The sequence below is a fragment of the Octopus bimaculoides genome, chromosome 8 (genome assembly GCF_001194135.2).
Source record: "Octopus bimaculoides isolate UCB-OBI-ISO-001 chromosome 8, ASM119413v2, whole genome shotgun sequence".
NCBI lineage: Eukaryota > Metazoa > Mollusca > Cephalopoda > Octopoda > Octopodidae > Octopus > Octopus bimaculoides.
In genome coordinates this window covers 83743171-83764499 of record NC_068988.1, presented here as the reverse complement: position 1 = coordinate 83764499, position 21329 = coordinate 83743171, and the positions used below count along the sequence as shown (strand labels likewise).

The window sequence follows — 21329 nt, the reverse complement described above, 5'->3', positions numbered from 1 at the left end:
CGCTTTCTTAACACAGTACCATAATTCTTGCAAGACCAAACTACAAAATATGTCTTCATACATTGCACAATCCTCAAGTCCTGTTGCCTCCCAAAATATGGCCAATCTTTCTGATCTCTGCTAAAAGGATCTCCTTCAATGGAATCATCCTTCTACTTCTCAACCATGATGGTTCTGTGAGCAATCCTCCCATGGAGAAACCTCTTGCTTTTACTGCCTGTTTTGCATCCAACAGCATATTGCACTGGGGTTGTGCCAATCACGTTGCCTTCAAAGGCAGAAAATGTAAACACTGCATGCATAAGAATCTATCATTGCATACACACCCTTTCCCTTGAACACAACAAGCAACTAGAGTCCTTTTGATGATTCCATTTCCTTGGGTTCACTATGGCTGTGATGTCTTTCATGGTGGACACACCAAGTTGGCTCTCAACAAGTAGATATTAGACTAATGCCAATCCACCTATAATCATCCTGTCTTTCATTTTGATATCATATGTCTAAGGTTGTTAAATCCCAGATCAGTCTTGATCAAAGTTGCTCAGTTTTTGAGGTTTAAAGAAATTTTCTTTTAGATGTAGTCTGTCTCACATTTCATTATCCAATGTGTCCTTTTTAAGATGGTGGGATGTGATTTAACCTTTATGTGATCGTATTTCTGTTGAAATACATTGCCTTTATTATTATTATTATTATTATTATGGCCAGGTTCCGACCCAGGCTGCAGCAACAAAGTCCACCTGCCATATTTTTTAGTCCATCATCACTATCTCAAGGTCCTGAATACACTCCAGGCCAATGTCTACAATCAAGTTGTTGATGTAAGTGTGATGACATTTTCCTCTTCTTACATCACCATGAAGTGGCTTTCACAAGACTAATTTGGATGCTTCCAGTTCAGGGTGGTGCATGCAGTGACCAGATAGTCACAGCTGTCTTTACCCGATCCTCTCACTAACTTTCAGCGGGTCTCCATAAAGGCATTTATTTGTCATATGTTGCTGCCACTTTGTTGTTATTAAGCTAGTATTTGGAACATATGTTAATATGAAATTTTGATGGCAGGTTTTAATTTAGATTACTTTAAAACAGTGAGTTTGTATTATAGAACCAAGAATGGTCTCAGGCAGGTTAGTATCAAAAGGACGAAGAAAGATTTGGTCATCTAGAAATATCTGTATTGGTTAGTTGTATAAATTCATGCAATGAATGTGCAGGATGAGATAATGTTTGAATTATAACAGACAGAAGAGGGGAGAGAAGCCTTAACTAGTTATCCTCTGACTTCCAACTCAATAAGGCAGGTTGTCTTATTACACTTGTGCCATGTAAAGGTAATATTTTAATCTTTTCACATGGTTACACAGCTGAATACTGCAATCCTGTATTGATGTGACTGTTGTTTGTGTGTACAGACAACTATTTGTTCTTTGATACACCCAAGCCTTCAGCATGTATACCCATCATACTAAATAAACTATATATAGAAGAGAACTTGAGGATTATGCAATGTATGAAGACATATTTTGTAGTTTGGATAATGGTCTTACAGGAATCATGGTACTGAGTTAAGAATGCGCATTTTGTGGGAGTGAGTAATATTTCATCTAGGAACTGTAGGACTTGTTTGTTTGAGCAATTAAGAATATGAAGACAGGGAAAGCACCTGGTCCATCAGGAATCACTGCAGAGATGCTCAAAATATCTGGCAGTGTCGGCTATAGCCTAGTCACCCGTATTGCTAACCAGGTGATACACGAAGGAGTCATACCCAATGACTGGTGTAGCAGCACCATAGTCAACTGCTAAAAAGGTAAAGGTGACGCTCTAGATACAAATAATTACAGAGGTATCAAGTTGTTGGATCAGGTAATGAAAGTCATGGAGAGGGTCATAGCCCAACTAATTAGGGAGAGAGTCAGCTTAGATGAGATGCAGTTTGGGTTTGTGTCAGGGAAAAGCACCACTGATGCTATATTTCTGGTAAGACAGCTGCAAGAGAAATACCTAGCCAAAGATAAACCTCTGTACCTAGCTTTTGTTGACATGGAGAAAGCCTTTGACAGGGTCCACTGATCCCTTATCTGGTGGTCAATGAGGAAACTAGGGATAGATGAATGGTTAGTGAGAACTGTGCAAGCCATGTACAGAGATGTTGTCAGTAAGGTGATTGTTAGCAACAAATACAGTGAAAAATTCCAGGTAGGAGTAGGGGTCCACCAAGGATCAGTCCTCAACCCCCTCTTATTCGAGACAGGATGCCCCTGGGAGCTCCTCTATGCTGATGACCTTGCGCTAATTGCTGAGTCACTATCGGAACTAGCGGAGAAGTTTCAGGTGTGGAAGGAAGGACTAGAATTGAAGGGCCTTAGAGTCAACCTAGCTAAAACCAAAGTCCTAATAAGTAGGAAGGTAGCTCCTATCTCTGCTGGTGACAAAGGGCCTCTCACTCAGAGTAAAAGGCAGACTGTATGACGCATGTGTACAAACAGCCATGCTACAAGGCAGTGAAACTGGGCCATGACTGCTGAGGACATGCGTAAGCTCGCAAGGAATGAAGCCAGTATGGTCCGCTGGATGTGTAATGTCAGTGTGCATACTCAATGGAGTGTAAGTACCTTGAGAGAAAAGTTGAACCTAAGAAGCATAAGTTGTGGTGTGCAAGAGAGACAATTGCACTAGTATGGTCATGTGGTGAGAATGGATGATGATAGCTGTGTGAAAAAGTGCCACACCCTAGCAGTTGAGGGAACCTGTGAAAGAGGAAGACCTGGGATGAGGTGGTGAGGCACGACCTTCAAACATTAGGCTTCATGAAGGCAATGACTTCTGACCGAGACCTTTGGAAATATGCTGTGTGTGAGAAGACCCGGCAAGCCATGTGAGACCATAATCCGAGGTGTCTGCCAGGGGTGTAGCTAGCCCACTTATGTGTACCTTTCCTTCATTGGACACTAAACTCCGCTTGTGAAGACCTGTTGAGGCAAGTGAAATCAAAATCAAACCAAATTCGACGGCTGGCTCCCATGCCAACCTCTCCTTCATTGGACACTAAACTCGTCTTGCAATGACCTGTTGGGGCAAGTGAAAGCAAAATCATGATGGCACCTGTACCAGTGGAGCGCTAACAGCACCGTCCGAGCGTGATCATTGCCAGATCAGCTGTCTGGCTTCTGTGCTGGTGGCACATAAATAGCACCATTTGAGCGTGATCATTACCAGCGTCGCCTTACTGGCACTTGTGCTGGCGGCACATGAAAAGACATCTGAGCGAGGTCGTTGCCAGTGCCGCTGGACTGGCTCCTGTGCAGGTGGCACGTAAAATACACCATTTTGCGTGTGGCCGTTGCCAGTACTGCCTGACTGGCCTTCACGCCGATGGCACGTAAAAGCACCCACTACACTCTCTGGGTGGTTGGCGTTAGGAAGGGTATCCAGCTGTAGAAACTCTGCCAAATCAGATTGGAGCCTGGTGTAGCCATCTGGTTCGCCAGTCCTCAGTCAAAACGTCCAACCCATGCTAGCATGGAAGGCAGACGTTAAACGATGATGATGATGATGATGAGCATTAAACACTAATTATCTAAATTATGGAAATTTCAGAAGATATATGTATACTTCCCCCCACCCCCAGCCCATCGGAAATCACTGCTGAGATGTCGATAAAGCAATTAAGGATATGAAGACAGGAAAATCCTCCAGCACATCAGGAATCACCACTGAGATGCTTAAAATATTTGGATGAGTGGGATATGGCCTAGTGTCCTGCATAGATAATCAGGTATTCCACAAGGAAGTCACACCCTATGAATGTATTATAGTCAACTGCTACAAAGGTAAAGGTGACACCTTTTAGACAGAAATAATTACAGAGATATCAAATTGCGGGACCAGGTGGTGAAGTTACAGAAAGGGTCATAGCTCAATTAATTAAGAAGAGTTAGTCTAAGTGAGATACAGTTTGGTTTTGTGCCAGGAAGGGGCACTACTAATGCTATCTTCCTGGTGAGGCAACTGTAGAAGTATTTAGCTAAAAATAAGTCTCTATATTTGGCTCTTGTTGATATGGAGAAGCCTTTGACAGAATTCCCCACTTCCTTATCTGAATGGCAATATGGAAGCCAGGGATAGATGAGTAGTTGGTGAGAGCTGTACAAACCATGTACAGGGATGCTGTCAGTAAGGTGAAAGTTGGCAATGAGTATAGCAAGGAATTTAGTGTACAGGTAGGAATTCACCAAGGATCAGTTCTCAGCCCCCTCTTGTTTATCATAGTCCTCCAGGCCACAACAGAGGAATTGAAGACTGTCTGCTCTTGTCAGCTCTTCTGTGCTAATGATCTTGTTCTTATTGCTGAATCTCTATCAGAACTAAAGAAGAGATTTCAGGTGTGGAAGCAAGGTTTGGAACCAAAGGACCTTAGAGTTAATTTAACAAAGAGCAAAGTTCTAAGAAACAAGAAAACAGACAAAACACTGATCCATTGTTATCTGCCAGTGGCATGTAAAAGTGCCCATGCAGGTGCCGCATAAAAAACCTTTGCCAATGCCATGTAAAAGCTCCCAGTACACATTGTAAAGCAATTGGCATTAGGAAGGGCATGCGGCCATAAAAACTATGCCAGGACAGACAAAATGCAGGATGGGCAGCTCTCCAGCTGGCCATCACCTCTCAATCTGTCCAACACACGCCGGCATGGAGAACAAATGTTAAATGATGATGATCATGATTATATATATATGTGTGTATGTATGTATGTATGTGTATATATATATATATATAGACAATATTGTAAATTTGCTGGTGTGGCAAAAATGTTCAGAGGATAATTTATTCATAGACACCATCCACATAAAAAGAAACAAAAGTTAAGTTAGTACTAAACATATTTAATGTATAAAACATTAAAAAAGCTAACTAAAAATGATCATATCTTGAAAAAAAAAAAAAATTTTGTGAATGATTAATATTATTCACATTTTTCTGCTAAATATGGAAAACAACTTTAAACTTGTTTCAGCTTTATCATGACCTCATCAATGAAGCAGTGAAGGCTACCTTCCCCCCCACAGTGATAGATTCATATAACCAGTATCTGACTGAATCTAATGTTAAGGAAGGTGGGGACACAGACAACTATTGAACTAGTGATCCAGTAAACCATTGAACAATGACAATGATGGTGGTAGTGGCAGAGACAGTGGTGGTAGCAGCAGTGGTGGTAATGGTGGTGGTGAATGGTGAGGATGTTGCTTGTGGTGATGATGATAACTCTGATGATGAAGAGGTGGAATGGGGGGAAGGAGAGCAAATCATGTCTTGATAAGCAAATAAATATTCAGAAGGAAGATCAGTGAGTTGTGTGCTTAAGATATTTGCTTCCCAAACACATGGTTTCAGGTTCAGTCCCACTGCACTGCAAGTGTCTTCTACTGTAGTCCTTAGCCAAGCAATGCTTTGTGCATAAATTTTGCTGATGGAAACCTGTTCTGTATATATATATATATATAAATAGCAGTAAGAAAATGGAGGAGAATATGCGGTATCCATCAACTTGCAGACAGTGTATTCCATTGAATTAATTAATTTATTTTGTAACTAAAATGACAAAAACCACAATATACAGATGCTTATGTGTGGTTTTTGTCATTTTAGTTACAAAATAAATAAATTAATTCAATGGAATACACTGTCTGCAAGTCGATGGATACCGCATATTCTCCTCCATTTTCTTATTGCTATATAAATTTAGAGTAAAATAACCCCCCTTTTACTCGCACCCACTTATTACACTTGGTATAACACTAGTGTAACAATAATTGGGTACCCTTCCAGCAGTATATTGGATAGATACTATCCCTTAGTGGGTTGAATCCTCAACCCCTAACTCTCTTGCATTATATATATATATATATATATATATATATATATATATATATATACACACACGTGCGTATATAATTAGATATAAATATAGGCATATCTTTTTGTTTCCCACACACATACTCTCACACTTAACAACCAGTGTTGGTTTGATTACATCCCCATATCCTAGCAGTTTGGCAAAAGAGACCGATACCTTATATACCTGACTTAAAATATGTACTTCAAAGCATTGCTCCAGCATGGCTGCAATCCAATGACTGATAGAAGTAAAAGCATAAAATAGAGCGCAAGCTATTGTTTGTTTAGCTGAAATATCTACTGATTGAACTTGGACAGGAGGTACTGAGAGGAAAAAATGCAATAATTCTAAAGGATGAGAGCAAATGAGAATAAACCAAGTGGTGAATAGCGAAAATCGGTTTTGCTATTGTTGAATTTTAGCAATTTTGTGCCACCGTAGTCCTAAAATAGTCTCCCATCGTTATCTGCCAGCGATATATTTATATCCCGTCTATTATAGTCTGTTCCACCACCAATCACGAAAACATTCAGTAAATTTAACCAATCAAAATCTCAACATCTTAACTTAGCAAGGGTTGACATTCCTATAATCAATTTATTATATAGTATCTACAAAGGTAAGATTCATACTTTTATTTTATTTTTCCAAAATAAAAACCGATAACAGCCCCATTACATTGTATAAGTCACCAGAGTAATTCGGTCTGGAAGTAATAATGTCGAAAACAAGAGAGCGAGAGAGAGAATGACGACGGAAAAGCGACAATATGGAATAAAAGATTTAGTTTGTATTCCGTGTTGCCGTTTGTTTTCTTTGTTTTCATTGGTGGGGTCGGTCAGTTGAGTTTGATTGGGTGCAGGTTTTTCTGACCAATTTATTGGTCCAAAGTTTACGATTTGCTCAGTTGCTAATGTTTGGCATGCTGTTTTAATGTAGTTACTGCTAATTATACTTTTATCTCATTAATGTTTCTCTTTCTCTTATCTTTATACATTCGATTCATTTAGTTTGTCGCCATCAGGTTTATTTCCCTCTGTGTGTCTTGTCTTCGTTGGCCAACATCTTTGTGTTGTGTTGCTAATTCTTTTTTCTTGTCTCTCTCTCTCTCTGTTTATTTTTATTAATCAATTTAATTAACTTCTTTTTAACGTGTGTATTTTGTTACGTACTGTATTATTTTGCATTATGTTGGTGATTAATTTTACTCGTTTGTATCCCTTTCATGTTTTTATAATTCGTGTAACTGAATTTTTTTTTGTGTCGTGTGGTATGTGTTCTTATTTAACCGGGATCGATCCTCTCTGTAGTCAAACACATTCCAGCCACGACCATCCTGTTTTTTTTAAGTGTATGTTAAGACTACGTTATCTAATGTGCCCTAGCCTTTTAAAGATCGTTACGTATAATTTCAGGTGGATTTGACAATTATTTCTAGCTGATGTGTTTGTGCTATTCTCTCAGGTCTTCCTGTATATATTTTCACACGTTCAGTTCGTTCAAGTTTTTGTGAAATTGTATCGTTTGGTCGTTTTGTGCGTTGCTAATTATTTTATATACATCTTGTGTGTGTGTATATATATATATATAATGTGTGTGTATAACGTTCATTTCGTTTAGTCGTCAAAATTTTATGTGACGTGTAGTGTTTACTGTGTTTGCAATTATCTGTTGGACCATCTCTCTATATTTTTTTTCCATTTGGCATTAAGGTTTTTTTTTATTTAGTCGCAATTCTTTCTGTATCTTTATACACTTTATAGACAAGTTTTCTGAGGAAGTAGTATGGTGCTTGCTGCCTTAATAATTATTTTCTCTCGTGTCTCCTTTGTGTATTTTCATGCACTCATTTAATCAAGTGCTTTGTACGTTGTGTTGATGTTTAGACCTAGATTGAAGGCATATCGTGACTACCCTGTTTTTAAAAAATTGGCTATGGCAATTTCTAACAGGTCGGCCTACGGTTTGTTGTTGTGTGATGCCTTTTCTAGTTTTTTTTTTTTTCCGAAGCATCCTTAGATAACAAGGGCTTGTGAAAAAAAAAAACAACCACTGAACAATAGCATACAATTAACTCATCTAGTTTTACTTGTACACTCACTCAAAGTATGATCACTTCTGGACGAAGCCTTTTCATTATCGATAACCAGTCTATAACATTAAGCAAGTAAACAATTGCTCGTTAACTGTTCTAAGCAGTTTGGACACCGTGGGTGATATCCATGTTTAACTGTAGGTGTATTCATGATATTATCTCAATCTCTCCTGGAGGCTCTTAGGTCATGCAGCATTTGAACTCAGAAGACAAAAAGCCAGAATAAATATTGGAAGGCAATCTTAAGATTCTGTCCATTGTTGTAGGGACTTTAGTTTATTGACCCCTGAAGGATGAAAAGCAAAGTTGAATTCAGGATTTGAACTCAGAATGCAGTAAGCTGGAATAAATATTGCAAAATATTTCATCTGACACTTTAATGCTACTAACAATTAGCAGTCACCCAAAAAGTTTGCAATCATCTAATTTTGATAACAATGGCTGGTGGACAACGTCATTCATGAATTTTTACAAGGTGGGGTTGATCTCATTGTATGACATCTTGAGCTGTCTTTTATCATGGCATCGGATCAACCCAAGCCTTGTGAGTGAAATTGGGTCAATGGAAACTGTTTGGAAGCTTGTCAGATGGATTGTAGCTGTAATTCAAAGGCCCAGCTTTGTTGCACTCTCATGCTAATTCTACTTGAGAATTTTGTTAAGGGTATACATATGTCTGTGGAATACTCAACCACTTTACATGATAATTCAGTGAGTTCAGTTTATCGAACAAAACTCGGTTTGTGATGACCCATTCAACTCATGCCAATATGGAAAGCAGATATTAAATGATATGCTGATATATGTGTGTGTGTGTATACAAATAATCATGTCTTCTCTTAGACGACGGGTGAATGTTCTATTTCTTGCTGAACATCCTGCACAAATGATTTGTTTATAGTGATCAAATGTTTGTGCTGTACCATAGCTTATCTCCTTCAAACTGGCTTTGCCTATAGTCCAACCCCATACCAGCATGGAAAACTTTATGGTACAAGTCAAATGTTGAAGTGACAGCTGAGCAACGAAATGAAGTGTTTTGCACCAGAATACAATGCAGTGTGTAGTCTGGGAGTTTGGGAATCAAAACCACAACATGCAATCTGAGTGCAACACCCTAACTACAAGGCCATGCACCCTCATACTGTGTTCCCTCCACACCCTGTCTCACTCTATCATTGCTATCTGCTAGCCCCCGACCTATGTGTCCCACCCACACATAACAAAACTTTTCACACACCCTACCCCAACAAACCAATCTACATATTTTCCTCACCTCTCCTCCTTCATACACTATGCCTAGCTCTCACTCCCCAACCCTGCCCTCATGGCCCTGTTTTTCTGTATCATTGCTATCCAGTAGTCCCCCCCCCCACCCGACTATACATACCCAGGTTTTCACCACTCACCCCCCTGCTTGGCACTCTTTAATCCTACTTCTTTTGCAATATCCTGCCACTTATATTATAACCTTTGAACCTCAAGGGTATGCCCTGGCACTTGCCACCATCTATATCCTTCTCTTCCTTTACTCAACCATCCCATTTATATTCTGATCCCCATCCCTTGTGAGTATGCCTAACATTTTGTCACCATCTCTACCCTGCTGTCTCCCACTTTCTCTCTCCTGCACTTCCCCCAGGTTTGGTAACTATCTATTTCCTTTGCAGCAGTGCACCTGTTTCTGTCTTCATTCCTGATCTCTCTCTCTCTCTCTCTCTCTCCCCCTCTGGCCGGGTAGCCTTGTACCTCCTCTACAAGACACCTGTATCTCTTTCTGTGCCTTGCTATAACTTTTCATCATCTGATACATGATCACCTCCTCCAATGCCCCATCCCCTCTCAAAAGAGTTTTTTTTTTGTCTTGCAAGTACTTGGTGACCATGTCAGTGCAGTTGCCACTTAAAAGCACCCAGTCCAGATGTAATGTGGTTGGTGTTTAGAAGGGCATTCAGCTGTAATACCTTGCCAAAACTGACCTCACCTGTGCTTGTGTCACATAAAAAGCACTAAGTCCATTCTGCTGAGTGGTTGGTGTTAGGAAGAGCATCCAGCTGTAAAAATCCTGCTAAAACAGTTACAGAAGTCTGGTGCAGGCTTCTGCCTGGCCAGCTCTTATCAAACTGTCCCACCCATGCCAGCATGGAAGGTGGATGTTAAGCGATGATTAAAGAGTGCAAGATTAAAGAGCGCAGGATTAAAGAACACAGGATTAAAGAAGCAGGATTAAAGGGTGAGAAGCAGGGGGTGAGTGGTGAAAACCTGGGTATATATAGTCGGGGGAACTACTGGATAGCAATGATACAGAAAAACAGGGCCATGAGGGCAGGGTTGGGGAGTGAGAGCTAGGCATAGTATATGAAGGAGGAGAGGTGAGGAAGATGATGATGATATGTGTGTGTGTGTGTATAAACAAGAAAACTTTCTCTTTCTCCATCCCTTTGAGTTCAAATGCTACTGAGGTCATCTTTATCTTTTATTCTTTTGGTGTCAATAAAAACGAAAGTACTAGTTCTGGGCAGTGGATTGGTGAGTTGTAAGAACATTAAACTGGATGCCTTTTGGTATTTCTTCTGATTCATTGAATTTTGTGTTTGAATCCTGCTATGGTCTACTCTCTCAGTAGACTGAATACATTTCCCAGTTTACACCACCACCTGACACTTTGCAACCAATCAGGTTTATGTCTGGTTTGAGGATACCCTCTTCCCTCACATGAGTCTCAAAGGTCTTATAAAGAGTAATGAGCACTGCCTTTCCTATTGAATAAAAGATAAAAAAATATGGAGACAAGTGCAGTCATGGCTGCACTTGTGTGGCGAAGATGCTTGCTTCTTAACCATTTTGTTCTGGATTCAATGTTAATGCATGGCACCTTGAACAAGTCTTCAGCTATAGCCCTGGCCTACCAAAGCCTTGTGAGTGGATTTGGTAAGCAGAAGCTGAAAGAAGCCCATTGTATATGTGTATGTAAGTTGGTGTCTCCTAGTCTTGACATTGTGTAATTGTTGCAAATGAGTGTCACTATTATAAGCAGTGTCCATTTCCAATCTTCCATGAAAATATCCAGCCATGGAAAAATATCTTATCCGGAAACGGGTGAAGTTTGGCAACAAGAATGACATCTGGCTGTAGAAAATTTACTTCAACAAATTCTTTCCAACCTGTGTGAGCATGGAAAAAAGGATGTGTAAACAGTGATGATGATGATGATCATCATCATCATTTAATGTCCACTTTCCATGCTGGTGTGGGTTGGACAGTTTGACTGAAGACTGACAAGCCAGGAGGCTGCACCAGGCTCTGTTCTGGCAGGGTTTCTACAGCTGGATGCTCTTCCTAATGCTAACCACTCCAAGAGTGTAGGGCGTGCTTTTTATGTGCCACCAGCACAGATGCTGGTCAGGCAGCACTAGTATTGGCCATGACAATGATTTCACTTGACTCAACAAGTTTTCTCAAGCACAGTATATTGCCCAACAATTGAAGGGTACTTTTAAACAGGCTGGTTATGCAACACTGGCACTGGCCATGACTAAGATCTCACTTGGCTTGCCGGGTCTTCTCAAGCACAACATATCTCCAAAGGTCTCAGTCGTTTGTCATTGCCTCTGTGAGGTTCAACATTCGAAGTTTGTGTTTCACCACCTCATCCCAGGTCTTCCTGAGTCTACCTCTTCCACAAGTTCCCTTTATTGCTAGAGTGTGGCATTTTTTCACACAGCTGTCCTCATCCATATGCAATACATGACCATACCAGTGCAGTCATCTCTCTTGCACACCACATTTGTTGCTTCTTATGTCCAACTTTTCTCTCGGGGCACTTATTCTGTAGAGCATACTAGCTTCATTTCTTTCAAGCCTACGCATGTCTTCAGCAGACACAGCTCATGTTTCACTGCTGTGGCATCATACAGGCTGCCTTGCACTCTGAGCAAGAGGCCCTTTGTCACCAGCAGAGGTAAGAGCTCTCTAAACTTTGCTTATTCTAGCAGCTACACTCTCAGAGCATCCACCCCACCCCCACTATTGACTTGGTCACCTAGGTAACAGAAGCTATCAACTACTTTTAGTTTTTCCCCCGGCATGTGATGAAATCTGTTTTCTGTACATCTTTGGTGTTTATTGCCCCTGTGCATCTTCCACACACAAAAACTATCTTCCCATTTAACCTTCCTTTGATATTTTTTCTACTCTAGGAACAAGGCTTGAAATTTTGGGGGAAGGGGCCAGTCGATTAGATTGACCCCAGTACGCAACTGGTATTCAATTTATTGACACCAGTATGCAACTGGTACTTAATTTATCAATCCCCAGCACACAACTGGTACTTAATTTATTGACCCCAAAAGGATGAAAGACAAAGTTGACCTTGGTGGAATTTGAACTCAGAACGTAAGGACAGGCAAAATACCGCTAAGCATTTTACGCGGCATGCTGTTTCTGCCAGCTCACCACCTTTAACCATCCTTCCTTTGTATTGCTGCACCTCTTATATTGTCCATAGCTTACACTGGGTACATCTTATGGAGCTTTTACCTACACCTTTTCTACAGATCGAGCAGGCTACCTACCTGAAGGGATTTGTGATTTGTCTGCCTTCCTACTTACTAAGAGTTTGGTTTTTGCTAGGTTAACTCTAAGGCCCTTCGATTCTAGACCTTGCTTCCACACCTGAAACTTCTTAGTTCAAGTAGTCACTCAGTTATTAGAGCAAGTCATCAGCATAATCAGCATAGAGGAACTCCCAGGAGCAGCCTGTCTTGAATTCCTCTGTTATTGCCTGGAGGACTATGATGAATAAAAGGGGACTGAGGGCTGATCCTTGGTGAACCCCTACTTCTACTGAATTCTGCACTATACTTATTGCCAACCCTCACCTTACTGACAGCATCCCTGTACATGGCTTGTACAGCTCTCACCAACCACTCATCTATTCTTAGTTTCCACATTGACCACCAGATTAGGGATTGGGGGATCCTGTCAAATGCTTTCTCCATGTCAACGAAAGCCAAGTACAGAGGTTTAACTTTGGCTAGGAATTTCTCCTGCAGCTGTCTTACCAGAAATATAGCATCAGTGGTACTTCTCTCTGACACAAACCCAAACTGCATCTCATCTAAATTAACTCTCTCCCTAATTAGCTGGGCTATGACTCTCCCTGTGACTTTCATCACCTGGTCCAACAATTTGATACCTCTGTAATTATTCCTATCTAATGCATCACCTTTACCTTTGTAGCAGTTGACTATGGTGCTGCTACACCAGTCAATGGGTATGACTCCTTCATGTATCACCTAGTTGACTATATGGGTGACTAAACTATAGCATACACTGCTGGATATTTTAAGCATCTCTACAGTGATTCCTGATAGGCCAGGGGCTTTCCCTGTCTTCATACCCTTAATTGCTTTATCTACCAAGGTACTGTCAATTCAGATAGCTGGTCCCTCTGTTGGGACAACATTCAGCAGACTCTCTTTCTCCCATTCATTCTCTTCATTTAGCAACCTTTCATAATAGCATCTACAAGTCTCTCTCCTTGCAGCATCATTAAATGCAAGTGAGCCATCATCTATGCGGACACATTTCTCTCCTGGCTGAGTAAACCTGTTTCCTAGCTTCCCTTCTGGCAATGATATCATTCCTTGCTACCACCGCACTTAGTCTTTCCATGCCTGTTTCTTTTCCTTAATGGCACTGTCAACTACATTGTTTCACCACCACATTACCTTAGGTCAAGAGGGGACTTTGCACTAGCCACAGATCTGGTCAGTGGACCTCAACAGGTTGTCCTGTAGGAACCTCCAGTTGTCCTCCACATTATGTGATGCTATATATCCTCTTTTTCGTCAAAAGCTTCAAGTAATGTCTCTGACCCTTCTTTTCCATGCTGGTCATCTAGGCAGCCATTTAGCCCTGCTCCTGAAGTCACTAACTACTAACCTATGTTGTGGGGTGCATTCTTCACCTGGGAAAGTTTTGGCATTTATAAGTAGCCATCTTACCCGTTTCCTGGCAAGAATGTAGTCAATCTGACTAGTGTGCTCAACAGACTGGTAGGTGAACAGGTGACTAGCAGGTTTCCTGAAGTTAATATTACAGATCATAAGATCATTTGCATCACAGAACTCCAGCAGCCAGGTTCCCGCCTCATTGCAGGAACCAAATCCGTATCCACCGTGTACACCATGGAAGCTCCTTGGATGCTGTCCAACATGCCTGTTGAAGTTGCCAGCCACAAAGAGAAGGTCCCTGTCATTCGTCGCTGAAGTAGTCTGCAAGAAGGTGTCATAAAAATCAGTCTTTCTATTCATCAGGTAGCCCTGGCTAAGGAGCATAAGCCAAGATAATGGTTGCTAATCCATGCTGCAGCACTAGTCTAAGCTTAAGTATTAAGTATTCTGACCACCTTGATTACCTTATCAACCCATTTCTCAGCAAGGGGTATACCCATGCCCCCAACCCCAACAGTGTTCCATCATCATCATCATCGTTTAACATCCGCCTTCCATGCTAGCATGGGTGGGACAGTTTCACAAGAGCCATCCAGGCAGAAGCCTGCACCAGACTTCTGTGACTGTTTTGGCAGGATTTTTACAGCTGGATGCCCTTCCTAACACCAACCACTCAACAAAATGGGCTTAGTGCTTTTTACATGGCACAAGCAAGTACTTGCAAGACAAAAAAAAAACTTTTAAGTGGGGAGGAGGCATTGGAGGAGGTGATCTTGTGTTGTATGATGAAAAGGTTATAGTAAGACAAATACAGGTGTCTTGCTGTAGAGGAAGTACAAGGTTACCTGCAGAAACAGGTGTGCTACCACAAAGGAAATACATGGTTACCCAACCTGAGGGAAGTGCAGGAGGAGAGAGAGTGGGAGATAGCAGGATAGAAATGACGGCAAAATGCTGGGCATACTCACAAGAGACAGATCAGAATATAAATGGGGTGGTTGAGTAAAGGAAGAGAGAGATATTGATGGTGGCAAGTGCCAGGGCATACCTTGAGGTTTGAACGCCATAATATAAGTGGCAGGATATTGCAAAGGAAGTGAGGTTAAAAAGTGCAAGTGTGGCAAAAGACAGAGAAAAACAGTATACCCTGGTCAAATGCCATAATACAAGTAGCAGGATATTGCGAAAGAAGTGATTAAAGAGTGCAAGTGTGGCAAAAGACCTGAGTATATGTGGAGTTGGAAGGGACTACCAGATAACAATGATACAGAGGAACAGGACCGTGAAGACAGGATTGGGGAATGAGAGCTAGGCATAGCCTATGAAGGAGGAATACAATAAAGGGATGTGGACATGTAGATTGGTTTCTTGGGGTAGGATGAAGGAAAAGTTTTGTTATGTGTAGATGGAACGTAGTCTTCTCTCTTGCATGCTACATTTGATTCCTCTTATGCCCAACTTTTCTCTAAATACATCTGCACTTTGCCATACATGTGCACTGATGTTGCACATCCAATGGAGCATACTACCTTCATTTTTTTCCAGTCTACATATGACTTCTGCATTCAGAGCCCATGTCTCACTACCATGGAGTATAGCCGTTCACACACAAGCATCATATAGTCTAACTTTCACTCCTTTTATTGCCAGCAGAGGTAATAGCTCTCTGAACTTCCTCCACCCAATTATTCTAGAAACAATACTTTCAGAGCATTTTCCACCATTGCTAATTTGGTCACCTAGGTAACAGAAACTATTTACAACCTCAAGAAAGCCTCCTCGCATTTGAGAAAATCTTATTCCCATGTGCTCTTAGTGCTTATTGTTCCTGCACATCTGCCATATAAAAAAAAACTACTTTATTTATTAATCTACCTGGGATTCCACTGCACCTCTTACGTGTTCATAGTTTACACTGGGTGCAGCATTCTTTGTTTGTGAGGAACCTCATAGAACTTCCTCTCCACCTTGGATGCAGCACAACACGTCTCCCTTCAAGCATCTCAACAATCTCACCAGACCTACCTTTCAATGTGCCAACTCTGAGGGTGTGGAAGGTGTGGGCCAGCAAGACCCTGGGAGGGTGACAGCAGCATTATGCATCAGAAAAGAAGGCTCACATTTGGCAGATCTCGTAAACATACAATCGCCTTCAACCTGCATACACTACACCATCATTTTATTTGCTACATAATCACTACATTCAACAGGAGATAGACACTAGGTAGGGATGGAGGGGGAAGCATTCCGTATAGTAAACCGTTAGCAGTTCTCAGGGGAAAGACTTCCGGTATAGGTGGTCGGAGGGCAAACAGCAGAGCACTGAGGCTGCCCTCTTCTGATTATATTAATGAATAAGGTTAATATTTATAATGAATTTGCCATTTTCGATGGGTTATGCAGCACACACAGAATATAGTCTCCTGGAGTATTGTCTATGGAAATATAGAAGTATCTTTGTATATACCACATCAATTTTACATTGTTGTAGGATTGGGTTTAATTGTTTCAAGGTATGCAAGTTGTGTTATTTAGTAGAGTGGTGTTTCTATAGAGTCAGTCTGTGGTGTGTGATCGGTGTTATATATTTCAGGTGTAGCAGATGGTGATTGTGTGGAGTCTGAATATGTCAATTGCATTATATTAATGGGTAGCAGCTGTGTAAAATGTGTGAATTGTTGTAGTGTCAGATATTGGTCATGTAGGAGTATATGTTGTGATATTTTATTGTATTGTGATTGTTTGGAGCATGCTTTGCTTACAGAGAGTATACTGTTTGAGGTAGGATGTTAATAGAAAGTGTCTTGCTTAAGAAGAGGGTTGTGGCTAGTAGAGCCAGACATGATGTGGTCAATTGTCTTAACTGTCTAATATTTTTTTATTATGAATGACACAGATTTTGTATGTTTATTTATTTATTTATTATTTTTATTATTATTATTATTATTATTATTCAGGTAAATCATGTCAGGAAATGATCCTGTCTACCAACCTACGGGAAGTGCAACTTCAGGAATTTCAAATGAAGCCACAACAATGTTACAGACATTTTGGCCCCATAGTTTAGAAGGAATCAAAAAGATGACACAGGTGATGGGCATGTGTTTTTTGACATTGTTGTAGTTTTTCTTTTTTTTTCTTTTTTTTAAAACTTATATTTGTGATAATATACTTGTGTATCTGATACATTGTGATAAATACTGATTAATTAGTGAATATTGATAACTTTTATGGTTATTAATCCTCCGTCATGGTCGGATAATATCCTTGGTCTCAGTTGGTCATGCTTGGGACTCCAGCCAGAATGATGTTGCTTCTGGTAGGACCCTACGGAGGAAGTGCTGAGGATTCTACCTCCATGACCCCTCTTAGGAATAGTAGGTAGGAAAGATGGATGGAATTGTCTGTCATTCTTAAACAGTATTTTGCTATGATAAATTGTGTGTGCATGAACACATTTGTGTGTGTGTGTATGTGTGTGTGTGTGTGTGTGTTTTTATTAAATGTAAAGTTGAACTCAGAATCACATGGCTGCCAAGTGAACTTCTTAACTACATAGCCATTCTCTGCCTATGTTTACATACATAGAAATAAATTGTTGAAAGGAAGTGTTATTATATCAATTCAGTAGAAAGATAGGTTGAATCTTTAGGGCATTGGACAAAATGCTTTGTGTATGTGTTCTGATTATTTTTGTTCTTAGACCAGAACCTTCCAAGGTCAATTTAGGACTTTCATCTCTCTGGTGGAGATAAAAAAAGTACCAGTCTCTTACTTGGGTCATTGGTATTGACAACCCACCTCCCTCAAAACTCTGGTCTTATGCCTAAATGAGAAACCATTATAAGGCTGAAGGCAGCATGCTGGCTGAATAAGTCCCAGGGGTCATGTAATTGAATACTCTTCCACCAAAACTACTGGCCTAGTGCCTATAGTAGAAAGAATATTTATTTTAATGCTGGTGGATTAGCAGAATCATAAGAGTGTTGGTAAAAATGCTTTGCAGTATCTGTTCCAACTCTTCACATTCTGAGTTCAGATCCTACTGAGGTCGGCGCCACTTTTCATCCCTCCGTGTTCAATAAAATAAAATACTAGTCGAATACTGGGGTCAATGATATCAAGTAGACCCCCTCCTTCAAAACTTTTGATCTCATGCGTGAATATCACACTTCTTTTTAATGACATCCTATTACAGTTGGGTAAAATTTTGTGTACATGTGCATCATCATCAACTTTCAACCTTTTTGATACCAATCTGCCTGAGACTACCTCTGGTTCTGTTTTAAAGTGTATGTTAATTTATATTCCGAACAATAGTTTAATAGCAACAAAGTTATTTTGATAAATTCTTCATTATTGTCAAAATCAACTGACACAAAAGTGTATTTTAATGGAAATATGATAACAAAGGGGTTATATGGTCTTCTGTACTGTGTATTACCTTTGCCAGGATGTTATCTCTAGCCTCTGCACATCTACACTCAGTACCATGCAGCACCAAACCAAATATACAAGTATATATGTTATTGTTTGACTTTCCAGAAATAACAATTAAGTCTCCCTCAAATCATACTCCATTGTCTTATCCCTGTGAAACCACAAGTATGCTTTAACCCTTTCGTTACCATAATTACTTTGAGATGCTCTATATTTCTTTCAGTTATTTTAAATATAGCAAAATATTTAGTAAAATAACTTAGTTATCATTAAGCTAGTGTTAAGAACATAAATTGTGACTAAGGTTTGGTGGGAGATTTTAATTCAAAACTTACGAAAACAAAACATTTGTACTACAGAGCCAGAGCCGGTTTCAGCCGGGTTGGTAACGAAAAGGTTAATGGTTATAAATTCATTTGACTATACTCACTGGAATAGACAACACATGGGTTTATGTTTCTGGCTCACTAATTACCAAAAGCATCATTGTTTTCAGCTGTAAATACAAAACAATGTGGTCACTCACTTTTGCATCTTCCAAGGATGTAGTCAAATGAAATTGGGCCTGTTAAAATATATTCTTGGGTTCCAAGGGTTAAAGAAGGAAACCACATATTAATGCATACACTAGTGAAAAAAAGATAGGATGAGCACTGCTAGAACATCTTTAATTATAGGTTTATTTAATTACTGTTGGTCAAGAGCTTAACAGCAACAACAACATATTTGAGTGGGAGACTTAGTGTGCTTAAGATTCGAGGCAAATTTTGCTGCTATTTCAGATACAGCAGTTGTAGTGGTGATGGTAGTGATAGTGTTCTTGTGTAGTCTAAGGCCTACTATGGAAGCACAACAAGGGATTTTCAGTTATTGTCTGGCCAAACATGTGTGTTGAGTCTCTGGGATTTAGCTGTAGGTGAATAAGACAACCTGCATGAGAGAGTTAAGGGAAAACTTTAAGGGATTAAACAATTCTAGATTTTAGTTTGTTTGAATGCTAGTGTTTAAATTCATTTTTTTATGGAGTGAAGCATTTTCTTTTAACCCCTATCTTTCTTTCTAATGATTTTGTTTTTCTTTCCTAGAATGAATTCAAGAGTCAAGAACTTCCTCTGGCAAGGATAAAGAAAATCATGAAACTTGATGAAGATGTTAAAGTTAGTTCAACATAATCATAATCTTTTTTATTGTCAGTCATAGTCACAGTTATTGTTTTCCAAGAAAAAATTATTATTATTTCGCTGTGTATGAAAAACTTTGTAGAGTATTATTAGACACATTTTCTAGTGGTATGAGTTCAAATCTGGATGAGTGATATTTGTATTTTATCATTTTGTGGTTGATAAACTAAAAGTATCAATGTTGTATGAACATTAGATAGCCAGTGGTATGTGTGCTTGCTTCATGTTTTTCTAACCTTTACACATCTACAGCCAGTATTCGTGATTTGCTACCATAAAATATTGCACTTCACTTGGACTGAGAATTCCTTTGTTGCAGAAGTAATAGCTCCCTGGACATTTTGACTCAGTTCTTTTTCTGTTTCTATGCTTTCAGAACACCCTATTCAACTGCTAATAATGTTATCTAGATGACAGAAGCTATCAGTTATTTTTAGGAAAACTCTTCATGCATTCAAATTATTATTTTTTGTTTTCTTCCTGATAATTATTCTTGAGTATCCGTGGTATATAAAGTTTTCTGTGTCAGCTTGCCCGTGATTCCACTACAAATCTTGTGAACTAATGGTTTCCATTGTGTACACTGTATCAAATTCCTATTTCCTTAATGTCAATAACTGTACTTGGATCAGCATCTCACTAACAAGAGAAAGAGAGAGAGAGAAAAAGAGTAACAATTTGTAGTATTTAAGGCTTTAAATGCAAAAATAAAATTGATTTTTACTTTCTTCCAAAATGTGTGGCCTTGTGGATAGAAATCATTATTGATATTATATTAATAAAGGTAATAGGTTGCAAATAAAATATTTTGTGACATTCATTTACATCTCTTTATGTTCTAAGTTCAAATCCTGCTAAAGTCAGCTTTACCTGTTGTCTTTTTGGAGTTCAGTAAAATAAATTTGACATCAATTAATGGTTTTTATTAAGTCAACTTTGCGCATATAGCTAAATCTTAGGTCATGTACCTTATTAAGAAATCTTTATTAGCTAAAAATTGGTGTCAATACTAAAGAAATGTAGAAACATATTTATCACTGCATTTGTTGGTTTTTTTGGGTTTTTTTTTCATTTATGTTTCCATTGCTTATTTGTGCTGCTGGCTTTATTCTCAGATGATCAGTGCTGAAGCACCCGTCCTCTTTGCTAAGGCTGCAGAAATATTCATTAGTGAACTTTCTTTGAGAGCATGGATACACACAGAAGATAACAAACGGAGAACATTACAAGTAAGTTACAAGCACACACACGTATTTACAATAGAGTATGTGCATTTGTGTGTGTGTGTATATATACATCTATATGCATATGTACATGTGTGTGTATGCATATATATAATAATGATAATAATAATAATAATAGTAATAATAACAATAATATTAGGGATAAAAATCCAAATTTTCAGGTAAAAACTCAATTAAATTCAATTTATCAAAAATTAAAATTAAATTAAGTTTCACAGTATATAATGGATTTTCATGGATGAGTTCATGAATTTTAGTTCTTTTCTCTAAATTATATATATATATATATATATTAATAAAATACAGGGTAGTAAAAGAATTTTAGAAATTTTATTTACCACCAGTGGCCTAGCAAGGGTAAAAAACAGTCAATAGACTATGTGTTATTCATTTAAAATACAGAGATGCCTGTAATAGGACATCTAACCCGCTAGAAATAGCAGCAAGACTACATACCACAAAAAGTAGGGATAATTTCGAAAGGGGATGAAAAATAAATATTTT

At 39.2% G+C, this 21329-nt stretch overlaps 1 protein-coding gene across 1 annotated transcript in view; it reads left to right on the top strand.

Annotated features, from left to right (window-relative positions):
* The first annotated feature begins 6357 nt into the window (after positions 1-6357).
* The window catches only part of LOC106872398 (nuclear transcription factor Y subunit gamma), a 33642-nt gene continuing 18670 nt past the window's right edge, over positions 6358-21329 (top strand). Inside the window, exons 1-4 of the mRNA XM_052970227.1 lie at positions 6358-6527; positions 16918-17050; positions 19486-19557; positions 20697-20810. Of these exons, the coding sequence (XP_052826187.1) occupies positions 16925-17050; positions 19486-19557; positions 20697-20810 (312 nt within the window). The 5' untranslated portion in view covers positions 6358-6527; positions 16918-16924. The remainder of the gene's footprint in view (positions 6528-16917; positions 17051-19485; positions 19558-20696; positions 20811-21329) is intronic.